The sequence below is a fragment of the Leopardus geoffroyi genome, chromosome B2 (assembly GCF_018350155.1).
Source record: "Leopardus geoffroyi isolate Oge1 chromosome B2, O.geoffroyi_Oge1_pat1.0, whole genome shotgun sequence".
NCBI classification, from domain to species: Eukaryota; Metazoa; Chordata; class Mammalia; order Carnivora; family Felidae; genus Leopardus; species Leopardus geoffroyi.
The window spans coordinates 2,788,241-2,813,102 of record NC_059332.1 but is presented as its reverse complement, the minus strand read 5'-3'; the positions used below and the strand labels follow the sequence as shown (position 1 = coordinate 2,813,102).

Below are 24,862 nucleotides of genomic sequence, written 5' to 3'. Positions count from 1 at the left end.
TGTCTCTCTGAGAATGTATGAGGCATGGGTTTCTAAGGCTTTCTCGGCCCCTTTCCGGCACCTCGGACCGAGGCAGACACATTGCTCTTCTGGCCTCATGTGGTCAGGAGGTCATGTCCCTGTAACTGTTCCACTTGAGGTGTTGAGAAATGGAGGGCCTTTCACGAGAACAGCAAAGCAAATGCTTTGTGGATTACAGATAAACGCAGATGCATAACGGAATAATGTAAGAAATTAATCTATACTCAAAGGGTATGCGGGAAAGTTAGGGGAAAATCACCATGTTATTTCTTAAAGGCCCTTTATACATAGGAACATTTTCAAAATTAGGTGATGTTAGAAAAACATAGTTGACGTATGCTACAAGGAAATCACGAGCAAACATAAGGCCACGTTTACTACAAGAAATGGGCCAGTTCCACACACTGCTGTTGTCTGTGTCCGTTTTTATTTTAGTTTTTTGTTTTTATTTCTGTTTTAGTTTTGTTTTATTTTCACTTTTTCGCCGACGCCGTTCATCCTTCGGGAACCCCTGGACCTGCTGAAGCTGGACTCCGGCCAAAAAGAAACAAAAACTTAAAAAAATAAAAGGCAAAGATAACACCACCGCACAGCAATTAGAAAGGTCAAAATCCGGAACGCTGAAAACACCAAATGCTGACAAGGACGTGGAGCAAGGTGAACCGTCGGTCGCTGCTGGCGGGAGTGCAAAATGGAAAAGGGTCTTCCCCTTTTCCCGGAAGAGAGTTTGGTCAATGCTTACAAAACCATACATACGCTTTCCACATAATCCTGCAATCGCCTTCTTTGGTATTTACCCAAAGGAGTTGAAAACATGTCACCCAAAACCTGCACTCAGGCGCACGTAGCAGCTTTATTCAGAACTGGCAAAACTTGGAAGCAACCGAGACGTCCTTTGGGAAGTGACTGGATGAGCAAACTGGTGCAGCCAGACCACGCTGTCGGCGCTAAAAGGAAATGAGCTAAGGAGCCGGGAAAAGACGCGCAGGGACCTCAAATGCCTATTACGGAGTGAAAGAAGCCAATACAGCGTTACGGAAAAGGTAAAATTATAAAGATAGTAAAATGATCACCGGTTTCCAGGGGCTGAGGGGAGGGAAGGGATGAGTCTGTGGAGGGAGCACAGAGGATTTTGAGGGCAGTGAAAACACTGTGTGATGCCATAACGATGGATACATACCATTATCCACTGAGAGTGAACCTGATGTAAACTGTGGACTTTGAGGGGCGCCTGGCTGACTCGGTTGAGTGTCCGACTTCGGCTCAGGTCACGATCTTGGGATTCGTGGGTTGCAGCCCCGCGTCGGGCTCTGTGCCGACAGCTCAGAGCCTGGAGCCCGCTTCGGATTCTGTGTCGCCCTCTCTCTCTGCCCCTCCCCCGCTCATGCTGTCTCTCAAACATAAATGTGAGGGGCGCCTGGGTGGCGCAGTCCGTTAAGCGTCCGACTTCAGCCAGGTCACGATCTCGCGGTCCGTGGGTTCGAGCCCGGCGTCAGGCTCTGGGCTGATGGCTCGGAGCCTGGAGCCTGTTTCCGATTCTGTGTCTCCTTCTCTCTCTGCCCCTCCCCCATTCATGCTCTGTCTCTCTCTGTCCCAAAAATAAATAAACGTTGAAAAAAAAAAACCAAAAAACAAAAAACATAAATGTGAAAAGAAAAACCTTTTTTTTAAATAATAAAAGAATAAAAACAAAAAGTCAAAGATAAAGTAACATAGAAGTTGTGGACGCACTTCTTGTATATTTATAAGCTTGTCACTCAAGGACAGAAAAAAAAAATACTATTCTGCCGATTGATCACTTGAGGCAAAATTTCCCATCTGTTCAAACTGCCTATGAAAATATAGAGACAATTTAATATGATTAATTTGGAATATGCCAAGAAATAAATGACTGACCAGCCACGAGAAGTCTCTCAAAGGCGATGGCCTTGAGATGGGTGAAAAGAGAAGCTAGTCTGAATCTTTGCCTGAGACCTCACATTCAAAGTTGAATAGCTTCAGACATCTTTTTGGAAACCATATTATAATACCTTTGCTGGATGACTTATAATTTCAGATTTCTGAATTTTTATACTAGTGGTGACTTTAAAAGAAAAATTTTAATGCACTGGAACAAAACATAAGAGACAAAATAATTCCCAGAGATCTCCTGAGATGCTTAGAATGCAGAAAAACATCCACCAGTAAGTGTTTTTTGAGTGTGTTTTAATTTTTTTAAATGATTTTTGGGGTGCCTGGGTGGCTCAGTTGGTTAAGTATCTGACTCTTGATTTGGGCTCAGATCATGATCTCACAGTTTGTGAGATGGGGCCCTGTGTAGGGCTCTGTGCTCAGCGTGGAACCTGCTGGAGATTCTCTTTCTCTCTCTGCCCCTCCCCCATTCATGCGTGCATGCTCTCTCAGAATAAACATTAAAAAAAAAAATAAAACGACTTTATATCACATCTGCTTTAATTGTGAAAATAATACAGAACAAAAAATTGAGAATATAGGCATGGACTTTTCATGCAAATATTCGGGTGTTGCACAAAAATGTTCAATAATGGTAACTTTTGAAAGTTCCTGCACTTGTGTATGAAAAAAACAAATATGAAGTACACCCCAATTAATATTAGAAATATGTGCATATGATGTGAATATGGAGTTGTACCTAAAACATGTTCTAATCCGAACATACTAGTGTTTTTTACTAGTTGGTTCTTGTGAATGTATTTTGAGAATATGGAACTATAAAAAATTCTTGCACTCAAATTTGAGGAGTAGCATTGTATAAATGTAACACTGGATTTTTAAAATTAATTCTTGAGGCACCTGGGTGGCTCAGTTGGTTAAGAGTCCGACTTGGCTCAGGTCACCATCTCATTGTTCCTGAGTTCAAGACCCGCGTCGGGCTCTGTGCTGACAGCTCAGAGCCTGGAGCCTGCTTTGGATTCTGAGTCTCCCTCTCTCTCTGCCCCTCCCCTGCTCACACTCTGTCTCTCTCTTAATCTCAAAAACAAGTAAACATTAAACAAAATTAAAAAATAATTCTTGATATTAATGTGATTGTTCTGTAGCTTTTTAATTTAATTCCACCACCAACATTTTAAACTCACATCTTGAAAATAAAGTAACAGAACGTTAAGGTATCCTGCAAGTGTTAATACATTTGTATTTGGCCAAATACAATTATTTATATTTGTCTCCAAACAACTGAAACTTAATACTGCGTGCAACTAAAATAATTATACCATGAGTGTGTGTACATGTATATGTATATATGTATTTGTTCATGTATGTCACATACATAAATGTATTATTTATACACACGCTAAAATAAATTCTATTTTAATTTCTCCAATGCTTTTACTCCAAGGGGATTCCAAAAAATTCAAAAGCATTGGCTATCTGGTTTTTGATTATTTCATGCTCCCAGCACGGAACAGCAGTGAGATGGAAAATGCAGATAGATGCAATCCTGACATCTTAGCTATATATTCTGTAAGCCCAAATACACTATACACATACATATATACGTACACACCCTAAAATGAAATTATACATAACACATTTTTATATTTTTTCATTTATATTGTATTTAATGGGATTAATGGAATAATCAGAAACTGGACAATTGCTGACCCCTTATTTTTTTAGTACTCTCTTGGGGTAAGAATGTTAGAAAAATTAAAACTTCGTATTCTTTTCAAAGAAGTGGCATGCAGCTGATAATGACTGGGAGAACCACTTGGGGCTACATGTGCAAAGAGAGCACACGCACAGCATCCTCATATTTATTCTGTGGACTATATTAATTCTTTCAGAAGTTCAAGGTGGAATATTAAAATTACTAATTTATTGTGAGTATTCTTTTTTTTTTTTTTTTAATTTTTTTTTTTTCAACGTTTATTTATTTTTGGGACAGAGAGAGACAGAGCATGAACGGGGGAGGGGCAGAGACAGAGGGAGACACAGAATCGGAAACAGCCTCCAGGCTCCGAGCCATCAGCCCAGAGCCTGACGCGGGGCTCGAACTCACGGACCGCGAGATCGTGACCTGGCTGAAGTCGGACGCTTAACCGACTGCGCCACCCAGGTGCCCCTATTGTGAGTATTCTTTAGAAAACTTTTTCTATGTTTATTTATTTTTGAGAGCCAGAGAGACATAGCACGGGCAGGGGAGGGGCAGAGAGAGAGGGAGACAGGGAATCTGAAGCAGGCTCCAGGTTCTGAGCTGTCAGAACGGTGCTCCAACTCAGACCGTGAGATCACGACCGGAGTGAAAGTCCGATGCTCAACCATCTGAGCACCCAGGCGCCCCATGAGTATTTTAACACATACCTGGATAGGAGTCCATTGTGTCTTTTCTAAAATTTGTAATTATATTGTTTTTTGAAACTCTTTATTTAGATTGAGACCCCAAATCTGGTAAATTAACCTTGATAAGGTGATGTCTTGTATTGGCAGAGAAGAATGAAGCAATTAGCTCAGGAAGAAAAGTGAGTTAGAGTTAAAAAAAAAAAAAATTATTCTGGACCGAGATAAAGGACTGTCAGAGAAAAGTGTAATATGCACTTGGCCTTGGAAAACAGCATCTGCCACTGAAGTGTTCTTGAGGGTCTGGAGTCAGGCAGGTGCACCGGTGGTCACAGAGAACTAACTACCCAACGTAAGCCCTAGAGTGGAGATTTTGGTCTCTCTTTATTCACCAGAAGCCCTGGAAGAGGTAGTGATTACACGTTTTGAGTTAATGCGTCCAAGACATTACTGACTGAAAGTAAGGCCGATCTTAGATGTCCGGACTAACAGTAAGTAACAGTAAAAAGAGAGGGGAGGCAAGAAAGTATGAAAGAATCATGTTTAAACCGTGCTAACTGGAGAATTAAAATTAAACAAACTGGCACCTGGCTCACTCAGTTGGTACAGCATGTGACTCAATCTCAGGGTCAGGAGTTCAAGCCCCGCATTGGGCGTGGAGCCTAGTTAAGAAAAAAACGAAAACGCTGTAGATCAAGCCTCAAAAAAGAGCTCCCTGCCTTTTTATTCACTGAAATTTCATTTCAGGAGAGCGGATTTCATTTTAATGACAGCCATCATTGGGCATGCAGACCGACTCACAAGGCCTTCTCAAATTATTCTGTGTATCAGCTCCTGCCAAGGGTATCCCCAATGCTACCGCCAACAGGATGGTTATGAAATAAACAAATGAAATGTCTTCTTGTCCTAAAGGCAGTGATTCTCAAAATATGATCTGGGGACACATGGGGGTCTCTGAGACCCTTCTGGTGGGTGTGTGAGACTAAATTTATTTGTGTAATACTGAAACTTACTTAACTTTTCCACTCTCATTTTCATTTGACAATCATATTGCAATAGATTGACTGCAGACACAAATACTGTACATGAATCTAGCTGTCTTCTATTAAGCCAGAAATTAAAGATATTTACAAAATGTAAACACAATTCCACTCTTCTTCCTGAATTTTGTTATTCTGGAAAACTGTAACTATTTCTCATAAAATATGTATGTTGCCGTAAAATGGGAGTTGCCTACGTGAAAATCACAACGAACAGACACGGGTTCCAGAAAAGAGGGCATTACAATGTGAGATAAAGGAGGCAGGCTCAGTATGCACCTTTCTGGAACTTCACTAGGAAAAATGGGGTGGAGTGAGGTGTACCTTGGAAGGTAGACCCGGGAAAACATGCAAAAAGTGACCCCTAGAAAAATTCAAGTCTGAAAGTAGTGCCTGGATTAGCAATCCTCACCCTTAAGGGGTGAACGGAGGTGATTAATTTAGGTTCTCATTTTCCTCTCTGTCCCCATCTTTATCCCAACGCCATTTAGGTTACTTGGTGAAAACGTAGGCCTACAATGAGAGGTAGCAGAAAGGTCCGTACTCAGCATTGACCGTAAGGAATGTTAAAGGGGCTGTGACTTGGTAAGTTTCCTTTAAACCAATGTATGTGATTCAGAGCCTTCCAACGGGAAGGGGGAGGGGGGACAGGGGAGATACTGAAAACGGTGGTATTCCGTAAGGGGAGAGAAATAGATGCTCAGCCAGTTAAGATTTTCACTAGAAGCTGAAAGATTTTCTTTCTTCTCGACATAATTTAAAATTTTCTCACTAATTAACCGAACGAGTGATTCTTGGTGTGAGAATTTAGATGTTAAGTGAAATACAATAAAATTATCTTGGGGTGTCTGATGTTTTCGAGAATAATAAAAAACAACAACAACAACAACTTTAGATCTTATTGGAAACACAAGGCCAAAATGTAGCTTTTGCACAAATTAAGAAGCACGGACCAAAGCCTTCAGATTAAAAATTGCATTTGCCTACCTCTAAATCGGGATAAAATGGGCACTAGTGGTTTTGGAAAGCGTAGATGGCTGTGAAAGAAAGCCTGTGGCGGCGTCTGACCCCTACCTTGGAGGCACCTTGTACACGTACACGGGGCGGGGGCGGGGGGCGCGATGTCCCGGCGGGTGCGCTTGCGCCTCTAGCCGTCCTTCGGCGCCTCGGTCACCGCCTCCTTGGAGCCCTCCTTCGGGGCGGGAGCGGACTTGGCTGGCTCAGGCAGGGCCGGGAGTAGTTGCTGAAGGGCTTGAGAATAAGAGAGAAAATGAGAAGGGGGCTCTACGTGCCTCTGTTCACAGCTTGTTAGCCTTGACTGGTCTTGTCACGGAGCACAGGAACCACCCCCGCCCCCCAAGCCGAAAGACTGGAGAAAAACTGAGGGTCTCTAGGTTCTCTTTACGCACAGCTTCTCACGCGAAGAAAATTAAACAAACCGGGTGTCTAATTGGTGGTAAATTCTAGAGGGCATCATGTGGTTGTATCCAATCAAAGTAAGTGTATTTGAAAAGCCAGGATTCCATTGGCTTAAATAAGACTAGAATTTTAGCCAATGGGACAGCTTTATTTTGGCGCCGCGTGAGGACTATAAGTAGTGAAGCTGTGTCCCATTCTACTCACCCACATTCCAGTCCCTGGTGAATTGCTTCCTGTCGTTATGTCGGGACGCGGGAAGCAGGGCGGCAAGGCTCGCGCCAAGGCCAAGACGCGCTCGTCGCGGGCCGGGCTGCAGTTCCCGGTGGGCCGCGTGCACCGCCTGCTCCGCAAGGGCAACTACGCCGAGCGGGTGGGGGCCGGCGCGCCGGTGTACCTGGCGGCCGTGCTGGAGTACCTGACGGCCGAGATCCTGGAGCTGGCGGGCAACGCGGCCCGCGACAACAAGAAGACGCGCATCATCCCGCGCCACCTGCAGCTGGCCATCCGCAACGACGAGGAGCTCAACAAGCTGCTGGGCCGCGTCACCATCGCGCAGGGCGGCGTCCTGCCCAACATCCAGGCCGTGCTGCTGCCCAAGAAGACCGAGAGCCACCACAAGGCCAAGGGCAAATAAGGTCTCCCTAGCAACTTGCAAAGCAAACCAAAGGCTCTTTTCAGAGCCACTCACTATTTCTGGGAAAGAGCTGGGACAGTATAATTTAGGGTTTACCTAATGTGCCACTGAACGTTTAAAGCCCAGCCCCCCATCTGCGTTCAATACGTGTACCAATCAAGATCTCGTGCCTGCAAGGATAACGCAGGAAAAGAACCAATTAGGGACGTTGCGCGGGCTTTTTAAAAAGGCAGGCAAACTACTTTCCTTTTGTAACCCGACGCTGCAGTCAGTACAGCCCCTACGGGCGATCAATCAAGTCGTAAGTAATCCACTCATGTGGCTGAATGAAATTCAGCCCAATTCCTGTTCTTTGCAAGTGAAATCGAGAGAACTGAAAAGGAAGGGGGAAGCAGATGCAGGGTTTAACTTAACCCGCAGTTTTGGCTGACGCAATTGTTCAAGATTAAGGGTGAGACCTGAGCGTACAGCTGTTTTCAGAAATCTCTGGGTGGCTCTGAAAAGAGCCTTTGGGGTTTTGCTGCCTTCTCAAAGGCCAACTTCCTACTTCTTTTTCGGGGCTGCTTTCTTCGCCTTGGCAGCCTTGGGCTTCGCTGCCTTGGGCTTGGCGGCTTTGGGCTTGGCCGCCTTCGGCTTCACAGCTTTGGGCTTGGCCGGGCTCTTCGCCGCCTTCTTGGGCTTGGCGGCGGCCTTGGCCTTCTTGGGGCTCTTGGCCACCTTCTTGACCCCGGCAGCCGCGGGCTTCTTCGCCTTCTTCGGAGTTTTCTTCACCGCCTTCTTGGCTCCCGCTGCCTTCTTTGGCTTCTTGGGGGTGGCCCCGGAGGGTTTCTTGGCCTTCGCCGCGCCCGCCTTCTTGGCTTTAGGCTTGGTCTCCCCGGAGGCCGCCTTCTTGTTGAGCTTGAACGAGCCCGAGGCGCCCGTGCCCTTGGTCTGCACCAAGGTGCCCTTGCTCACCAGGCTCTTCAGGCCCAGCTTGATGCGGCTGTTGTTCTTCTCCACGTCGTAGCCAGCGGCCGCCAGCGCTTTCTTGAGCGCGGCCAGGGAGAGGCCGTTGCGCTCCTTGGAGGCGGCGACCGCCTTAGTGATCAGCTCTGACACCGGGGGGCCGGTGGCCTTGCGTTTCGCCGCGCCACCGCCCGCAGCTTTCTTGGTCGCCTTCTTCTTGGCAGGTGACTTCTCCACCGGCGCCGGGGCAACCGTCTCGGCAGGCGCGGTTTCCGACATGGCCAGAGGCAGGAACTGCGAGAGGAAGAGAGACTCAAAATCCAAAGAGCAAGTCGTGCAATGCCGCCCGACTCCGGCCAGGCGCTTATATAAGCCGGTGGCGCTCTGTGATTGGTGGAGCGTCCAATCCACTGCCCTCAGGCAGCCGCCCTTCGCGGTTGGACTCCAGAACTGTGTTTGTTAGCCCCCCAAATTTGATTAAATGCTGAAAATAATTGTACAGAATTTGACGCTTTGAAGCTGTAAAGGAGGAAAGCAGCCTCCAGGTTCACATGCTGGCTTGTGTTTTCATGAGTCGTGCGCAACAGATGAAAGATATTTTTAAAAATCTTTTCAGCTTTTCACGTATATCCACTGGGTTTAAGGCATTGTGCTAGTTTGTTGCAAGTTGCAATAAGTTTCTACGAACTATCAAGTGGAGATTTTTTCAAAAGCTTTGTCCCTAGGTTCGGCCTTTGATTTTTTGCTAGAGGAAGACCCAGGTTTCCTTGGTTTGGACATAAACTTTGTTTCCAACTGTAGCAAGTAACACAGGGGCAGCGCAGACAGTTGCCTGCAGCCCCAAATTCACCACATACACCCCACACACCCCACTTTCAAAACCAGTTCTGCTTCCTAGGATTTTGCAGGTGACAATATCTCTAGAGAACGCCTTTTGCAGCTTGGAGATGTTCAGTAGCCAGAATGGCGTCTACCTTGCAGCGGGAGGAAGAGGAATGACTTTGGCTTCAGGATCCAATGACCTGGATTCAAATTCAAACTTAAATTGAGTGTGTTTTTTTTTTATCGAGATCCTTTCTCTCTTAAGTGTTAGGCAAATCCATGATAATAGGTACAAAAATTGCCTTGCCCGGATAATGTGCTTTAGGAAAAACTCAAACCTGCTGAAAATATTCAAGGGGTTCCAGTAGTCCTCAAAAGTACAGACTGTGTAGATGACATGGGACTTTGTCCGGTTTCCAAAGTGCTCTTCCCAGTGCTCTCATTCAAACCCCATATCTCCATCAACATTTAATAAAGAACACTGTCAGGAATACCCTCTTCTGTAAGCAGCCAGGAGACATCAATGTGGGCGTTTTTGTGTGTTTGAGCAAAGGCAGACCTGTATTTCAGAGAAATTGTTGACTATCAACTAGGAGAAGGGTGGGAATTGAGGGACTGCAAGTTATAGAGGTTCAGAAGAATTCAGGAATACATTAGCATCCAAGAGAACTGAGGCAGTAACCTTGAGGTTGGAACGGAGGGAGGATATGTTTGCTTATTTGTTTGGGAGGAGGGTGAGGTGGGGAATGGATAGGATTTTGTGACTGGCCTGGATGAGAAGGGAGGTCTAATGATTAGAATCTCTACTGCAATCAACACTCACCTAGTTCCTCCCTGTGACAAACTTTAGGGAAGTTTAAAGTTGCCAACGTATTTCTCCCCAAAGAGCTCCTGGAGTTGAACCTGTAGCCAACTTAAGGCCAAATCGGGACAGTGTCGTTTTCTGTTGCTCTCAAGTTAAGAGTGCTTTTTAGATTTTTTAATTGTGTTAAGAAAAAAAAAAAAAAAAAAAAAAAAAGCCGGAGACAATATTTGGCCTGAAGAGGCCAGAATATTTGCTATCTGGCCATTTTGCTATGTTTTGGACTCATCCACACAGACACAGATTATGGGATATTGCTACAAGCCTGCCTTTTTTCAGAACAATGCACGTCAAGAACTAAAGAAGGGATATTAACAAAAATGTTTTAAGCAAGCATTTTCCACGACTTCAACCACAAAACTTTCAGAAGATCTAGGGTGGGGGAAACCCAAACCTATATGCTTAAGAGAGGCATAATTAACAAGGGCTAACATTCACTGAGCATTCACTAAATGCCAGGAAGTAATCTAAGATTGCTCTACAGTCTTATTTGCCACAGTTTACAGCTATACAGAGACCCAGGGCAAGGATGAGTAACCTGCCAGAAGTTATATGGCTAGTCATTGGCAGTTTTAAGGTTTGAACCTGGACCACAAGCTCTGTAAGCAATATATGTCCTCAGCTCTATTATGATGGGAAAAATCCTAGAAAGGGTGAGGAGAAATCAATCTTTGAAGCTTGTAAGAGATAACATCAAGTAGTCTCTAAAACTAAGAGCCACTAAAGAATTTCTAAACTCCTCTATAAGAGGACTCTGGCCCGCAGGTCAGAATGGCCTTTTTCTTTTCTTTTCTTTTCTTTTCTTTTTTTTCAGAACGGTCTTTCTTGTCAATTCCCCGACATTCCAAAAAGTTTTAGGAGACTGTAGCTGGGATGTCAGCCTCTCTGGAAGGGCAAACCCCAAATACGGGAAAGAATATAAGGCCCAGATGGCTGACCAGTCTGAGAACACTCGAGAAAAACTGCAACCTCATGGGAATTAGGATTTGTAATCAAAACAAGCAAATAAATAATTATAGTCCTATGTGAAAAGCACAAGGTTTTTCAAAAAAAAAAGTAATTGGACAAATTTAATAGACACAACAAATTTATTAGGAAACCCATTATTTTTGTGGAAACTAGTAACAGCTTTAAAATCTTAGTTCCGTCTGATTCCTTTTGAAAAAAACAAAACAAAACAAAACAAAAACCCTCACAACCCAACTTCACACTGAGAAGCACAATTTTAAAACAAGGAAATACCTTATGCTTTTTAGAGCTCCCGAGAACTCAGAGGACAGCCTGCAGGTCAGAATATGTAGGTCATTGTCGGCCCATTTTCCACAATCACATACATGGATAAAACCGAAGAGACTATTCTTGTCAAACATCACGTTGAAACCTTTTTAAGCACGGAGGGTACTACATGTTCTGTGCCTCCGACTAAGAGAAGCAAATTGAGGCCCATTCCTGATGTAAAAGCACTGAGGCCACTTGGCAAGAGTAAATAAGCGGTTCTTGCCAACCGCACAATGCACAGAAACCCGAACTCAACTTTAAAACTTTCTTTCCTTCAATCACTTCACGTGGCCCCAAACAGCTAACTTCTAGGATGGCTGGTTCGTTTCAATATATTCAAACAGCTCCTTTGTGCTAAGTACCAGGAGGGGTCAGCCAGCGCGAAACCTCCCGATTCACAGCACAGCCACCTCCTGCAGTCTTCGGGTGCACACGCCTGGTGTGGCACAGGAGCTATTGGAAACCGCCCCATGTTGTTCCCGAGCCTACCGTATATTCCCTACAAGTTTAACAGCTCTTTTCTGGTGACAATGGAGGGGCTCTGAAAAGAGCCTTTGGGATAGGGTGCACGGAGAACGCTACAAAGCTTTATGCCCGTTCCCCACGGATGCGGCGCGCCAGCTGGATGTCCTTAGGCATGATGGTGACGCGCTTGGCGTGGATGGCGCACAGGTTGGTGTCCTCGAAGAGCCCCACCAGGTAGGCCTCGCACGCCTCCTGCAGCGCCATCACGGCCGAGCTCTGGAAGCGCAGGTCGGTCTTGAAGTCCTGCGCGATCTCGCGCACCAGCCGCTGGAACGGCAGCTTGCGGATCAGCAGCTCGGTGGACTTCTGGTAGCGGCGGATCTCGCGCAGGGCCACCGTGCCGGGCCGGTAGCGGTGCGGCTTCTTGACGCCGCCGGTGGCCGGCGCGCTCTTGCGGGCCGCCTTGGTGGCCAGCTGCTTGCGCGGGGCCTTGCCGCCCGTCGACTTGCGCGCCGTCTGCTTCGTGCGAGCCATGACAACTAGGGCTAGCTACTCAGCACTGCGAGATCAAGAACACGGGTCCCAGTACTTATAGCGACCCTCGAATCCTGATTGGACAGTAGGCGCCCGCCCCGCCCAGCCTCGCCCCGCCTCCAGAATTCACTTGGTTCAATCCATTGAGGACCGGAAGCGTCTTCCCGCCTCGCCCGCCGATCTGTGATGATGCACAAAGAAAATGTCGGACTTTTCAAAAAACTTCTAGGTTGCATGAGCATCCCTTACCATGTTGTATTGAGAATCCCAAAGTGCATTTCACGAATTTAAAAAGCGTCATGATTGCATTCCTGGTAAAAATGCATCTACTTTAAGTGAAGTCAATTGGCGGGACTGACGTGGCTTGCACGTCCTGCCACTGCGTTCTAAGCCAGAACTCCCAGACGAAGAGAATCGCTGTTTACCACGATCGTCCAGTTGCCTCTCGGACGATGTATGGTAAGTTAGTTCGGCTTTCAGTGCAAACCTGCTTTTGACAGTAAAGACTCGGCATGACCGGACGTTTAGCCACTTTGTGATGGACACACCGGGGCCGAGTGCAGAGACGCGCGGATATTTCAGGCACACTTTAGTTTCACGTCTGATGGGTCCTAACCCACACTAAGGGCACTCATGGTACGGCGCTCAGCTAAGTCAGTAAAGGGGTCTACAGCTCCTTAACAGATTTCGTGGGTGGCCCTTAGAAGGGCCTTTTGGGCAACAGGTGCGACGATTTAAGGTCATTTTAGCCCCCGAAGCCGTAGAGGGTGCGGCCCTGGCGCTTGAGCGCGTACACCACGTCCATGGCCGTGACCGTCTTGCGCTTGGCGTGCTCCGTGTAGGTGACGGCGTCCCGGATCACGTTCTCCAGGAACACCTTGAGCACCCCGCGGGTCTCCTCGTAGATGAGGCCGGAGATGCGCTTGACGCCGCCGCGCCGGGCCAGCCGCCGGATGGCGGGCTTGGTGATGCCCTGGATGTTGTCGCGCAGCACCTTGCGGTGGCGCTTGGCGCCCCCCTTGCCCAGGCCCTTCCCGCCCTTGCCGCGTCCAGACATGTTTCCGGAACAGACAAACACAACTACTCGCCGAGGTAGTTTATATACTCCTCTGTCGGACCTGTTTGGGAACACCGCCGACCCACAGTATCCGCCCGGTGAGGTCTCCGACCGAGCCCAGCCCGAGTTGTCAGCATCAATGCGAGGGGCGGTGCTTACGGTCCTTGGTTAAAAAAAGGCGCCTAATGGAAAGTTCCTGTGGTTCTCTGCCCTTGCCCGGGCCTCGGTGGCCGGGTGAAGTCTTGCTGTTGTTTCTGTCGCTCAGCACTGGTCGAGGTGGCGACTCGTGGCGGGGCAGCTGAGCTCGCGTGGAACTCTCCTGAGCTGCGATTGCAGGCATTTGGGGGCGTTTGTGAAACCGCGTCGGGCGCCGGGTCCTCTCTCCGTGACCCGTCGGGCGGCCCGCGTCAGCGCCTCCTGGCTACAGGTCAAGGTGCGGTTTTTACCTCCCCGTTTCCTTTCTTTACGTATTACTTATTGTCTTCTTTCCCTTCCCCTTCGCTGCCACATATTTTGGGGGAAGTGACTTATTCTCTTCATCTGGGTTGGAAACACTAGGTTTCTTAAGTTGTTGAGGGAGGTGACCTTTTCCTCATGCCTTGCAGAGCGCAGGAGCAGGCGGCAAAGCTTTTCCAAGCTCCCCCTCCCCCTGAAAGGAGCAATCCAAATGACAGCCCTACCTTAGTTTAAAGCTAGGTTCTCTTTTCTGCTTATTACGGATCTTTGATAAGGAATACAATTGCTGAGAAGTCTGTTTTGCTCGCTGTTTGCTATGAGCATTGTGAGACCTTTCCTGAAAGTAACCCGCTGTGTAGTAGAATGGGTTGTAAACCTTCCTAAACGTAGTCTGATATGTAATGAAATGAGTAATTGTACTTAAACCAACTGGCGTCTCTCGCTTCTGTAATCTTGCTTGCTTAACACATTCCTCCCCTTCCCCCTTCCCTCTCCCGCCACAATCAACGGACAGAGCCTTCCCGCCGAAGGACAGACAAAGGACGCCCAGTCCAGTCAGAAAACAACAAATGGCCTTACTTTAAAATCAACCAATCAGGACCCTCATAATTTGAAACCTCACCCGTGCTGTTTGTCCCGGTCTATAAAAACGCTGTACCAACCCTAATCAAGGCCTCTTAGCGTCACCAGCAACGAGTGCGCAGAGGTCCAGGTTCGAACCTGCAATAAACGCCCCTTGCCGCTTGGCTTTGACTCACGACTCTGGTGGTCTTTTGTGGGAGGTTTAGGAACTTCGGGCATTACACCCCACCAAGTCCTTTGATGAACTGGGAACTCGACTGCACCCAGAAACCCTCTGCCTTTCATTTACAAAGAAAAGGCAGAATGAAGAGACTAGGGAAGACTTTATTCCAGGGGAAAAACCTTGGAAAGGCGGCGCTGTGGTGGTTTCCCTGATCGGGCTGTTTGGAACGGCCTCTCTCGGGCGCTGGCTTGTCTCCCAGATAATGAATCGTTTCTCCCTGGAAACCTGCTCGTCCACACCCACGCTTCTCTTTCCCCCAGCCGCTGTTAGGTTTACACTTCCTATTTCAAAAGTGTGTGATTATTTACTCCTTGAACAAATACCTAATTTTATTCCAGGAATCAGCCACTGGGTGTATCCTAAACTGTACTTCCCGTAAGTTAAAAACACTACTTGCCTGTGTTGTATTCGTGAACATTTCTTACTGAGCGTCGAGTCCCGCCTCTTTTTCCATCCCTGTTTAAAAATGGAATCTGCGGGGCGCCTGGGTGGCTCAGTCGGTTAAGCCTCCGACTTCGGCTCGGGTCACGATCTCGCGATCTCCGGAAGTGAGTTCGAGCCCCGTGTCGGGCTCTGTGCTGACAGCTCAGAGCCTGGAGCCTGTTTCGGATTCTGTGTCTCCCTCTCTCTCTGACCCTCCCCCTTTCATGCCCTGTCTCTCTCTGTCTCAAAAATAAATAAAAACATTAAAAAAAATAATAATAAAAAATAAAAGTGGGATCTGCGTGCTTAACCTTGAGGAAGTAAAAGGTGTATCTGCTGATGAATAAGGGTACTCTTTCCCCTGCACCTATAGAGAAACGGGCAGCATTCTGCTTCAATATATACCAGCTGTTCTTGGAAATATTATTTGGAGACCAGTCTTTTCAAGACAAGTCTTGCAGCACAGAAAAGTTATGAGTGTTCCTTTGGTGAAGGTAACATACCTTGAAAGGCGTGTAATTTGATTTGATTGCATTGCCAGTGCTCTGTCCTGAAACATTCATGGTCTCTGTTTCCTGAAGGTGTAATTCCCTGATAATTTCGAGACTCTTCATTCTCTTTTCCCCCTTGCATGGAGGGAGCAAACAGACGGGCCTGCAGATTTTTTAGCTACATCTGCTGGCAGTCTGTTCCCTGCATGCAAGGGGGAGAAGAGAATTAAAAAAGTCCCCAATATTTTAAGAGCTTCAGGTTCTCATTTCATTTCAATTAAATACTATTAAAATTCTATTTTGTGTCTCAGCATGTAATTATGCTAATTGATATGAGCTGTCCAATAATTTCTTGGTGAATAATTGGGGTACATGCAGGGATTTCCCCCCCCCCCCCCAACACACACATTAGGAGAGATAGTATTTTCCAAGAGAAATATTGACAATGTTTTAAGTTCTGTGAAACTTAATTAGGCGAAATTAAGGCCCTTAAAAGGCCTAATTAAGGCCCTTGCCCCTTAATTAGGCGAAAGTTGCTTGCTGATCCACACCTCCCTGGTTGACAATTTTTTAATATTATTAGTTCCAAGTGTTTGGCTCAATCCTTTCCAATATTGTCGTGTTTTCAATTCAGTTTGCACATCCTTATTTCCTTGTCACCTGATTTTGTTTTGTTTGTTCTGGTTAAGGCTTTGGAAGCGGCTGGGAGATTGTTTTCCTTATCTTGGACTTTTTTGTTGCTGTTTTCCACTCAAAGTTAGCTTCCCTACTAGTCATTACTCCCTCTCCCAAATCTCGTTTCTCCTGTCCCCCACATGGTTGCACACTCACTTATACATGCACACAGACATACCGGTCCAAAACGCCACTAACTTTTTGGAGTCTTTTCCACTCCATGAACTTGGGCTCTCAAGTCCTTTCTCCCACTTTGGTAGTGTCTTACTTCCACACAGAGCAGCCTTTCACCAGCTCAGAATCTTCACTGTGAGACCCGGAAGCAGGGAGTTTCCTTTTCTTGCCCTCGCCTCAGAGCAGTCACCACCGCTGCTGGCATCTGTAAAGCTTCCTTCAGCTTCTAACTCCTTCCATGTGCTGTTAAGACCAATGGAAGGGGGCGCCTAGTCTAGGTGGCTCAGTTGGTTAAACGCCAGACTTTGGTTCAGGTCATGATCTAACAGTTCATGGGTTCCAGCCCCACGTCGGGCTCTGCTGACCCTGTGGAGTCTGCTTGGGATTCTCTCTCCCTCTCTCTCTGTCCCCCCACCCCCATCAGTAAATAAACCTAAAAAAAGGGGGGGGGGTAATTGAAGCGGGATGCACTGCTCCCTACTTTGGCCTCCTCCTCTCTTCATCTTACCCGTCCTCTTTCCTAGGGTCATTGTGTCATTTTCTTGTCCGTTAATGGCTAGAAAAGTGATTTTCAAAACTCACTAATCAGTGGCAACTCTTGCTTTGTTCTGAAACTCTAAAGACTCAAGTGTATTCTCCAACATAGGAGGCATTTCATGCGTGACATTGCCTCATTTTATCGAATGTCCTACCTTGTTTCTGCAATTTCTTACTATCACGTGATCCACGATGGTCTTTATATTGTTTTCTAAGCTTCTCTTAATTTAGCTAATTTTCATGCCTGAAATCTATCCGACAACGTTGCCGGGAAATGCTGTTCATCTTACCTTACTAATATCTCCAGGGTTGGCTACTGAGAACATAAAAACCACAGTGAAGCTGAGGGCCCTGGTGTAGAGGCCCCCTTAGCCATCCTGGCTTCCAAAGAAGGGGGAGAGGCCAAGAACGCAGTTCCTAAGCTTCTACTCTTCGAAAATGAATTGGTTGCTGTAGACTGAATGTGTGTGTCCATTCATAATTCATAACGTTGAAACGTGAACCCTAATGTGATGGGCCTTGGAAGTGGGGATACTGACAGGCGCTGAAGTCCTAAGTGTAGAGGCCTCCCGGATGCTGTTAGTGCCTCTGTAAGAGAGACCCCAGTGATCCACTGTTGTCTCCCACGGTGTGAGGACCCAGTGACATGACCGTCTGTGAACCAGGAAGTAACTTCTCAGTACACACTGAATTTGACCAAAGCCTTTATCTTTGACTTCCCAGCCTCCAGAACTCTGGGAAATAAATTTCTGTTGTTTGTAAGCCACGCAGCATATGGTGTTCTGTCCTGGCAGCCGGAACAGACCAAGACACTGGTGTCCTGTAAATCAGGTTTGAAACGTCCTCAAGATGCAGATGAAGGTAGGGGAAGGGAAGGAAACGTGAGATAAAAATAGAAGGAGGCAAACTGTGAGAGACTCTTAAATACCAAGGACAAGCTGGAGGGGAGGGGAAGGGGGGGAGGGGCTAGGTGGGGGATGGGCGTTGAGGAGGGCACTTGTGATGAGCCCTGGGTGTCATTGTAAGAGACGAATCACTGGGTTCTACTCCTGAAGCCGAGACTACACTGTATGTTAACTAACTAGAATTTAAATAAAGGGGGAAAAAAAAAAGACTCAGAATTGGTGCCTTTGGTTTTGGTGGTTATTCCAGGTCATTTGTGAGTAAACCCAGAAAATTCTGTTGGAGATCATGGCCCAAGAGTCCAGGTATGAACTGAATGAGGATGAGCAGGGATGAGCGTTTGGTTCAGCTTTTTGATATGCCCAAATTCGGATGACCCCCGAGAACAAACCACCAGAGTCCAGAGTCAAAGCCAAGTGGCAAGGGTCGTTTATGGCAGGTTCGAACCCGGACCTCCGCGCACTCGTTGCCGGTGACGCTAAGAGGCCCGAGCGAGGTTTTTACAGCATTTTTATAGACAGGCCCAAACAAGTTAAGGGGAAGTTAGGGGCTTTCCATGGTTACAGAGCTGTTATTGGTTGACATTTAAATTTGAACACTCAGCCGAACTTGATTGGTTCCCGCCTTTAGGTCAGACCACAACCGGGCATGCCTTGGCTAGTTCCGGAACGGCGGGGGGGGGGGGGGGGGGGGGGGGGGGGGGGTCTTTTGTTTTGCGGTTATGGTAGACCTGGTATTTTTCTTTTCTTTAGTCTCTCACTTTTGTTTTGCCATTTACTCGTTTCTTGATCTTAGAAGAAAGAGCACTTCTTGGAATGCAGCCACTATATTTTCCTTATTCATGCCCTTAAGTTATCTCTACCCTTTTGCTTTTACAAATAGCAGTTTGATGAATATTCGCGATATGTCCTTTTATGGGTCTGTAGGAGAATTTCCTTTGGGCATAGACCTGGGCATACCCAGTTCTACGAAGTAAATTAGATAATTGTTCAAAATGTATTGCGTAAAACCACCATCAGCAAACCACCACAGGAAAGTAAGTTTCTCCACCTCGCATGCCACGTGTGATTTTTACCCAGTATTTCATTATTTTAACTTGCATTTATCTGATTACCTAGTGAAGTACAAAAATTCTTCATATAATTGTTAGCTATTCAACTGTCTCCTTTTAAAGTCAGATTTTTTTTTTCTTTAAGATAGGCAATAAACTAATATACTCAAGGCGTATTTTCTTCCACAGAACTATCATTTCTCTAAACCCTGTTTCAGGCCATTTATGTAGGTGAAAAAATTTTTTTTTTAATTTTTTTTTCAACGTTTTTATTTATTTTTTTTTTGGGACAGAGAAAGACAGAGCATGAACGGGGAGGGGCAGAGAGAGAGGGAGACACAGAATCGGAAACAGGCTCCAGGCTCTGAGCCATCAGCCCAGAGCCTGACGCGGGGCTCGAACTCACGGACCGCGAGATCGCGACCTGGCTGAAGCCGGACGCCTAACCGACTGCGCCACCCAGGCACCCCAATGTAGGTGAAAATTTTTAAGTGCACTTGGTACCAGTTTCCATCTCAGAAATACATTATTTCTAATCTTATCCAGATAAGAAACCTTATTACTGGTAGAGATATATTTAGAAATGCGTTTTTTACACTTAAGAATCTCTTTCAGGGGCGCCTGGGTGGCGCAGTCGGTTAGGCGTCCGACTTCAGCCAGGTCACGATCTCGCGGTCCGTGAGTTGGAGCCCCGCGTCGGGCTCTGGGCTGATGGCTCGGAGCCTGGAGCCTGTTTCCGATTCTGTGTCTCCCTCTCTCTCTGCCCCTCCCCCGTTCATGCTCTGTCTCTCTCTGTCCCAAAAATGAATAAACGTTGAAAAAAAAAAAAAAAAAAAAAGAATCTCTTTCATAATGAGAACCGTGTCAGTGGGGGACACTTCCGGCAGCATAGCCCGCTGCAGAGTGAGCACCCCCCATGCTTCCTTCGTAAAGAATCTTTGGCCCGGTGCCTGGGTGGCTCAGTCAGTTGAGCATCGGACTCTTGGTTTCATGTTCAGGTCATGATCACACGTTTTGTGACTTCAAGCCCCTGCATCAGGCTCTGCGCTGACAGTGGGGTTCCTGCTTGGGATTCTCTCCCCCAATCTGTTCCTCCCCTGCTTGTGCTGTCTCTCAAAATAAATAAACTTTAAAAAATATACAGAATGAATTCTTGGTGACTTGGCTTGCTTCCTGCTTGATGGCCTCTCAGGGCTTCTCCCCTCTGGAGAGCCTGTGGGCAGTTCTGAAACCGTCTGTTCTCATCTAATTATCTCAGCCTCTCCCCTGCCTCCTAAACACTGGTGTTCCCGGGGAACAAGTACTACCCGGAATTGGAAGACAAGTTTGGAGAATCCCACCTTGTGAGACAGAAACTTCAAAGAAATAAGAATCTTCAAAGAAATAAGATTGGCCACTAGCAGAAGTGAAATCCTTTTTACGAGTTGCTGACTATTACTGATGAAATTAGATTGTTTTCCAAATATCAACCAATGACAATAGTGACCGACTCCTGAATGTAATCTTATAAGAGGATTTGGGTTTATTTCCTCAATGTTACAAGAGACACACCACACTAGGAATTCTAGATGAAATTAGGTTTACTGGGTCTTACTGTGCACTTAACATCTCCTCTGGAGGGGGGGGGGGGTGGGGGGTGGGTGGGTACTCTCCTACAGTCTCATATATTACCGCATTTATCTTTAAAGCAATCTCTTGAAAGCAAGGATCCATTTCATCATTAAGGAAAACGCCATCTAAAATAACTTCTAATCTGGGCATCTGGGTGGCTCAGTTAAGTGTTCGACTTTGGCGCAGGTCATGATCTCCCGGTTCGTGGGTTCGAGCCCAGCATCGGGCTCTTTGCCTGGAGCCTGCTTCGGATTCTGTGTCTCCCTCGCTCTCTGCCCCTCCCCCACTCATGCTCTGTCTCTCTGTGTCTCTCTCGAAAATAAATAAAACATTAACAAAAAAATTTAAAATAACTTATAATCTACATGTTTGCTAGTCTATACTGGTGTGGGATCTGGGAAAAGGAGAGTCACAGAATAATGATTTGTAATGGTTTATTTAACAAGTATATCCCGGGGGCGCCTGGGTGGCGCAGTCGGTTGAGCGTCCGACTTCAGCCAGGTCACGATCTCGCGGTCCGTGAGTTCGAGCCCCGCGTCGGGCTCTGGACTGACGGCTCAGAGCCTGGAGCCTGTTTCCGATTCTGTGTCTCCCTCTCTCTCTCTGCCCCTCCCCCGTTCATGCTCTGTCTCTCTCTGTCCCAAAAATAAACGTTGAAAAAAAAAATTAAACAAGTATATCTGATCATTAGAAATGGTACTTCTGAGGGCGCCTGGCTGGCTGAGTCTGTGGAGCGTGCAACTTCTGATCTCCGGGTCATGAGTTCAGGCTCCACGTTGGGTGTAGAGATCACTTAAGTAAATAAGTAACTTTAAAAGAGAGAGAGTACCTTCAACAGGCAAATTTCCCAAAAGAGAAAGAGAAAGCACTGCTGAGAGCGAGAAAGGACTCAGCTGTAGTCTCTAGCCCAGCCTGCATGAACACCACACTTCCCATGCCCTCTAAAGTCTGCAGCTGGAGGTGACCATACCAGGTACATACCTTCAAAGCAGCCCTACCTGAGGAACCAAAGGCTTCATCTTCCTTCTGAATCTTTTGGGGCACAAAGCCGGTCTCCAGCCTCTCTGGACAACAGCAAAAGAAAATCCTGCTGCCAGCGGGGCAGTGGCTATGGTGCAGAGCTGTGGGCTGTGGTCATCTCGTCTAGACTGATGGAGTCCATTGGGTGACCACTAACTCTTCTGGTTTTTTTTTTTTTTTCCCCATTGCATTGGTTATTCACTGTTGTGTAATGAATTACCCCCAAAACTTAACAAAAAATGTATTATTTCACACAGTTTCTGGAGGTCAGAAAACAGTGGTTTAGCTGGGTGGTCTGGTTCAGGGTCTCTCAAGAAGAGTCAAGCTGTCCACAGGAGCCATGGTCACTTGAGGCTTGACTGGGGCCGGAGGTGGCTGGGGCTCCCGTGGCTGTTGGGAGTTGTTCATGGAATGTTGGAGAAGGCGTCAGTTTCGTGGGCTGCCTGCATGTCCTCCCAACACGGCAGCCAGGGTCCCCCAGGGCAAGTGATGGGAGAGAGAGCAAGGAGGACAGTACCTTCTGTGACCTCGTCTCCAAATAGCTCCCCATCACTTTGGCTTCATGCCTTTGCTTTATCCCATTCACCAGAAGCCAGTCCCTAACCAAATCCAGTCCAAATTCAAGGGGAGAGGAATTAGGCTCCATTTTTTGAAGGTAAGAGTATCAAAGAATTTTTGAACGTGTCCTAAAGCCACCTTTTCTATGCCCAAACTTAGCCTTCCAACAGAATATTCCTCACTGTTCCATAGACACTCTTCCATAGACACCCCCACCCCCACCCTCCGATCCCAGCAGGTGTCCTGTCTGAGGACCTTGGAAGATATCAAAACAACCTGACTTCTGCCCTGAACCTTTTTGCCTAAAGGAAAATAGGCTTTCCTGCCCCTAGCTTTGCTTTTCTTTTTTAAAAATTAATTCTTTATTTTCCTACAGCCATTGGAGGCTTCTCCAGATCTTCCATCCCAGGGTTTATTGAAAGACTCTTAAACACATCTACCAGCTTTGCCCCCTAATACTTGGGTACTTATGGAAAAGATAAACGTTTCTAGAGCTAGTGAAGCAGTAGTTAGTGATAGGCCCTGTCCAAACCCCAGCTACAGTCAGGTTCACATCCAAAAAGATATGCAAAGATACTTTGGACACTGTCAAGCTTTCTATAGTTGTCAGTATTTTATCTACGCACCGTGGGAATCACAACAGCGGTGATTACACGCAGGATGACAGGTGCAATGCCGGTGGCGGTGAGCACGGTAACCGCCTAGGGCTGAGTGGAGCTATCTTGGGTGGAAAAGACAGCAAAATCAGCAATACATTCGTTCAACGAGGATTTAATTAGCACCTGCCGTGTATCAGGCTTTTACTATTCCAGGGATAGGACAGTAAACAGAAAAAACTCTGGCCTCATGACATGTATGTTTTAGGGGGAGAGAAGAGTGGGGTGGTTGGCCTCCAGGCCTCCGGTGCCAGGCCCCCAGAAGCTGGCAGAGGAGGACCAGAGGGCCAATGCGCTGAACTTAGAATATCTTTTCTTAGCACGTGTGTGGAGGAGAGTAAACATTCCTGAGCTTTATCCTATACAGTCACCAGATGTTAGTGCTAAGCAATGAGAAATGCCATGAGAATGGTCTGAACACAAAGCTCAGTTGTTTGGCAAACAGAGCTACGGCCTCAGCCAAATTCCGGCTTTTTGCTTTTTTGGAGTGGTATAAAGGGAATGGAGTATCGGTAAGAAAACGTGAGGCCTGCACGCCTGCTAGGTTCTAGGCAAAACACTAGCAGTGCCCGATTTTAACCTGGCGGCACCCGCCACGTCCTGGGAACCTGGACGACTCAAATCCTTCAACTTCATGGAAGAACTTCAACGTGCAAGTAAGTTGTCCTCCCGCGTGCAGTGGAGACACCGAAGTTGCACCGAACTCCACTCCCGGATTGTAGGAGATGGGGCGGGAGGTACCGTATCTATGCTGAATCTTGCTGGACTTGGTGGCAAAGTTCCTTTCCTGAAGGTTTTCTATTTTTACATCTGGAGTACTTAAAGGATCAAACGGTAACTTGGTCTCTGCAGTCTTTTTAGATAAACCGTCTATTAAGGAACAGCCTTCGTTAAGTATTTAATAGAAGACGAACCCAGTAGGCAAGACCTCCGCCACTAAACGTATTTAGCATAAGGCGAAGCGACACTAGCTGCTGGAGAAAAACTGCGGTACGCCGACCCCACTTCCCTGCTCTCTTCCACGAAGTCTGTACTTTTAAGTCAGTAGCAAGCCGGAGTCCACAGCTTCTCTCCGTGAAAACAGAAGTGGCTCTGAAAAGAGCCTTTGGGGGAGGGGGGAGGAAGCGAGGGCGGCCGGACCAGCTTCGGGAGCTTACGCCCGTTCCCCGCGGATGCGGCGCGCCAGCTGGATGTCCTTGGGCATGATGGTGACGCGCTTGGCGTGGATGGCGCACAGGTTGGTGTCCTCGAAGAGCCCCACCAGGTAGGCCTCGCACGCCTCCTGCAGCGCCATCACGGCCGAGCTCTGGAAGCGCAGGTCGGTCTTGAAGTCCTGCGCGATCTCGCGCACCAGCCGCTGGAACGGCAGCTTGCGGATCAGCAGCTCGGTGGACTTCTGGTAGCGGCGGATCTCGCGCAGGGCCACCGTGCCGGGCCGGTAGCGGTGCGGCTTCTTGACGCCGCCGGTGGCCGGCGCGCTCTTGCGGGCCGCCTTGGTGGCCAGCTGCTTGCGCGGGGCCTTGCCGCCCGTCGACTTGCGCGCCGTCTGCTTCGTGCGAGCCATGACAGCGAAGCTCGCGCTGCGAAAACCAGCGACTGAAGTCCGCGCCGGGACCAGGCTTTATACTGATGATACGATCCTGATTGGCCAGAACTGTCGCGGGAATAACCTGATTGGTTTTTCCTTCAATCCTCATCTGAGTCCTAAAATCTCTGAAACCGTTGTTTTCCATGCTACTGATTTTATTTCCTATTACAGGAGCAAAATCATTGCTGTACTCCATCCTAAGTTTACTGTTTTCAACCAAAACGTTAAGATTCCAGCAGCGAAACAGAATCAGACCTGGAATTTGTGGAAGTCAGCGCCTAAATTATCTCTTTAAAAATGCATTTTTATTTCAGCTTCTTCCCCTTTTCAAATATGGCGGGGGGTGGGGGAGCGGGAATTACACCAGAATAATGTATTCGTTAGTCTCATTTTAAATAAGTTCCGCTTCGTGACTGCATCATTTATATCTGCTTTTAATGACAGTACCAAGACCTGGAATAAAGGTTTTACACTAAGACAGTGGCTCTTTGGAACAACCAAACTGCCCTATGTGGTGTGGGGAGGGGAGCTGGCTGTCACT

The 24,862-nt window shown here is 47.1% G+C and overlaps 4 protein-coding genes across 4 annotated transcripts; 1 reads left to right on the top strand and 3 right to left on the bottom strand.

Annotated features, from left to right (window-relative positions):
* Positions 1 to 7,017: 7,017 nt before the first annotated feature.
* On the top strand, positions 7,018 to 7,463 carry LOC123609473 (histone H2A type 1-E). Its single transcript, XM_045500549.1, has one exon. The coding sequence runs from the start codon at positions 7,018 to 7,020 to the stop codon at positions 7,408 to 7,410; it is 393 nt and encodes a 130-aa protein (XP_045356505.1). The 3' UTR covers positions 7,411 to 7,463.
* A 205-nt stretch (positions 7,464 to 7,668) lies between these two features.
* Positions 7,669 to 10,844, bottom strand: H1-5 (H1.5 linker histone, cluster member). The gene has a single exon (XM_045500527.1). It carries the CDS (start codon positions 8,632 to 8,634, stop codon positions 7,954 to 7,956), a length of 681 nt encoding a protein of 226 aa, XP_045356483.1. The 5' UTR covers positions 8,635 to 10,844; the 3' UTR covers positions 7,669 to 7,953.
* Positions 10,845 to 11,850: 1,006 nt separating this feature from the next.
* Positions 11,851 to 24,329, bottom strand: LOC123609392. The gene is made up of 5 exons (XM_045500405.1): positions 23,891 to 24,329; positions 23,324 to 23,551; positions 13,067 to 13,536; positions 12,937 to 12,965; positions 11,851 to 12,331 (listed from the first exon to the last, which is right to left on the bottom strand). The coding sequence occupies exons 1-5, from the start codon at positions 24,295 to 24,297 to the stop codon at positions 11,906 to 11,908; spliced, it is 1,560 nt and encodes a 519-aa protein (XP_045356361.1). The 5' UTR covers positions 24,298 to 24,329; the 3' UTR covers positions 11,851 to 11,905.
* On the bottom strand, positions 13,007 to 13,390 carry LOC123609508 (histone H4). The gene has a single exon (XM_045500588.1). The coding sequence runs from the start codon at positions 13,371 to 13,373 to the stop codon at positions 13,062 to 13,064; it is 312 nt and encodes a 103-aa protein (XP_045356544.1). The 5' UTR covers positions 13,374 to 13,390; the 3' UTR covers positions 13,007 to 13,061.
* Positions 24,330 to 24,862: the final 533 nt, after the last annotated feature.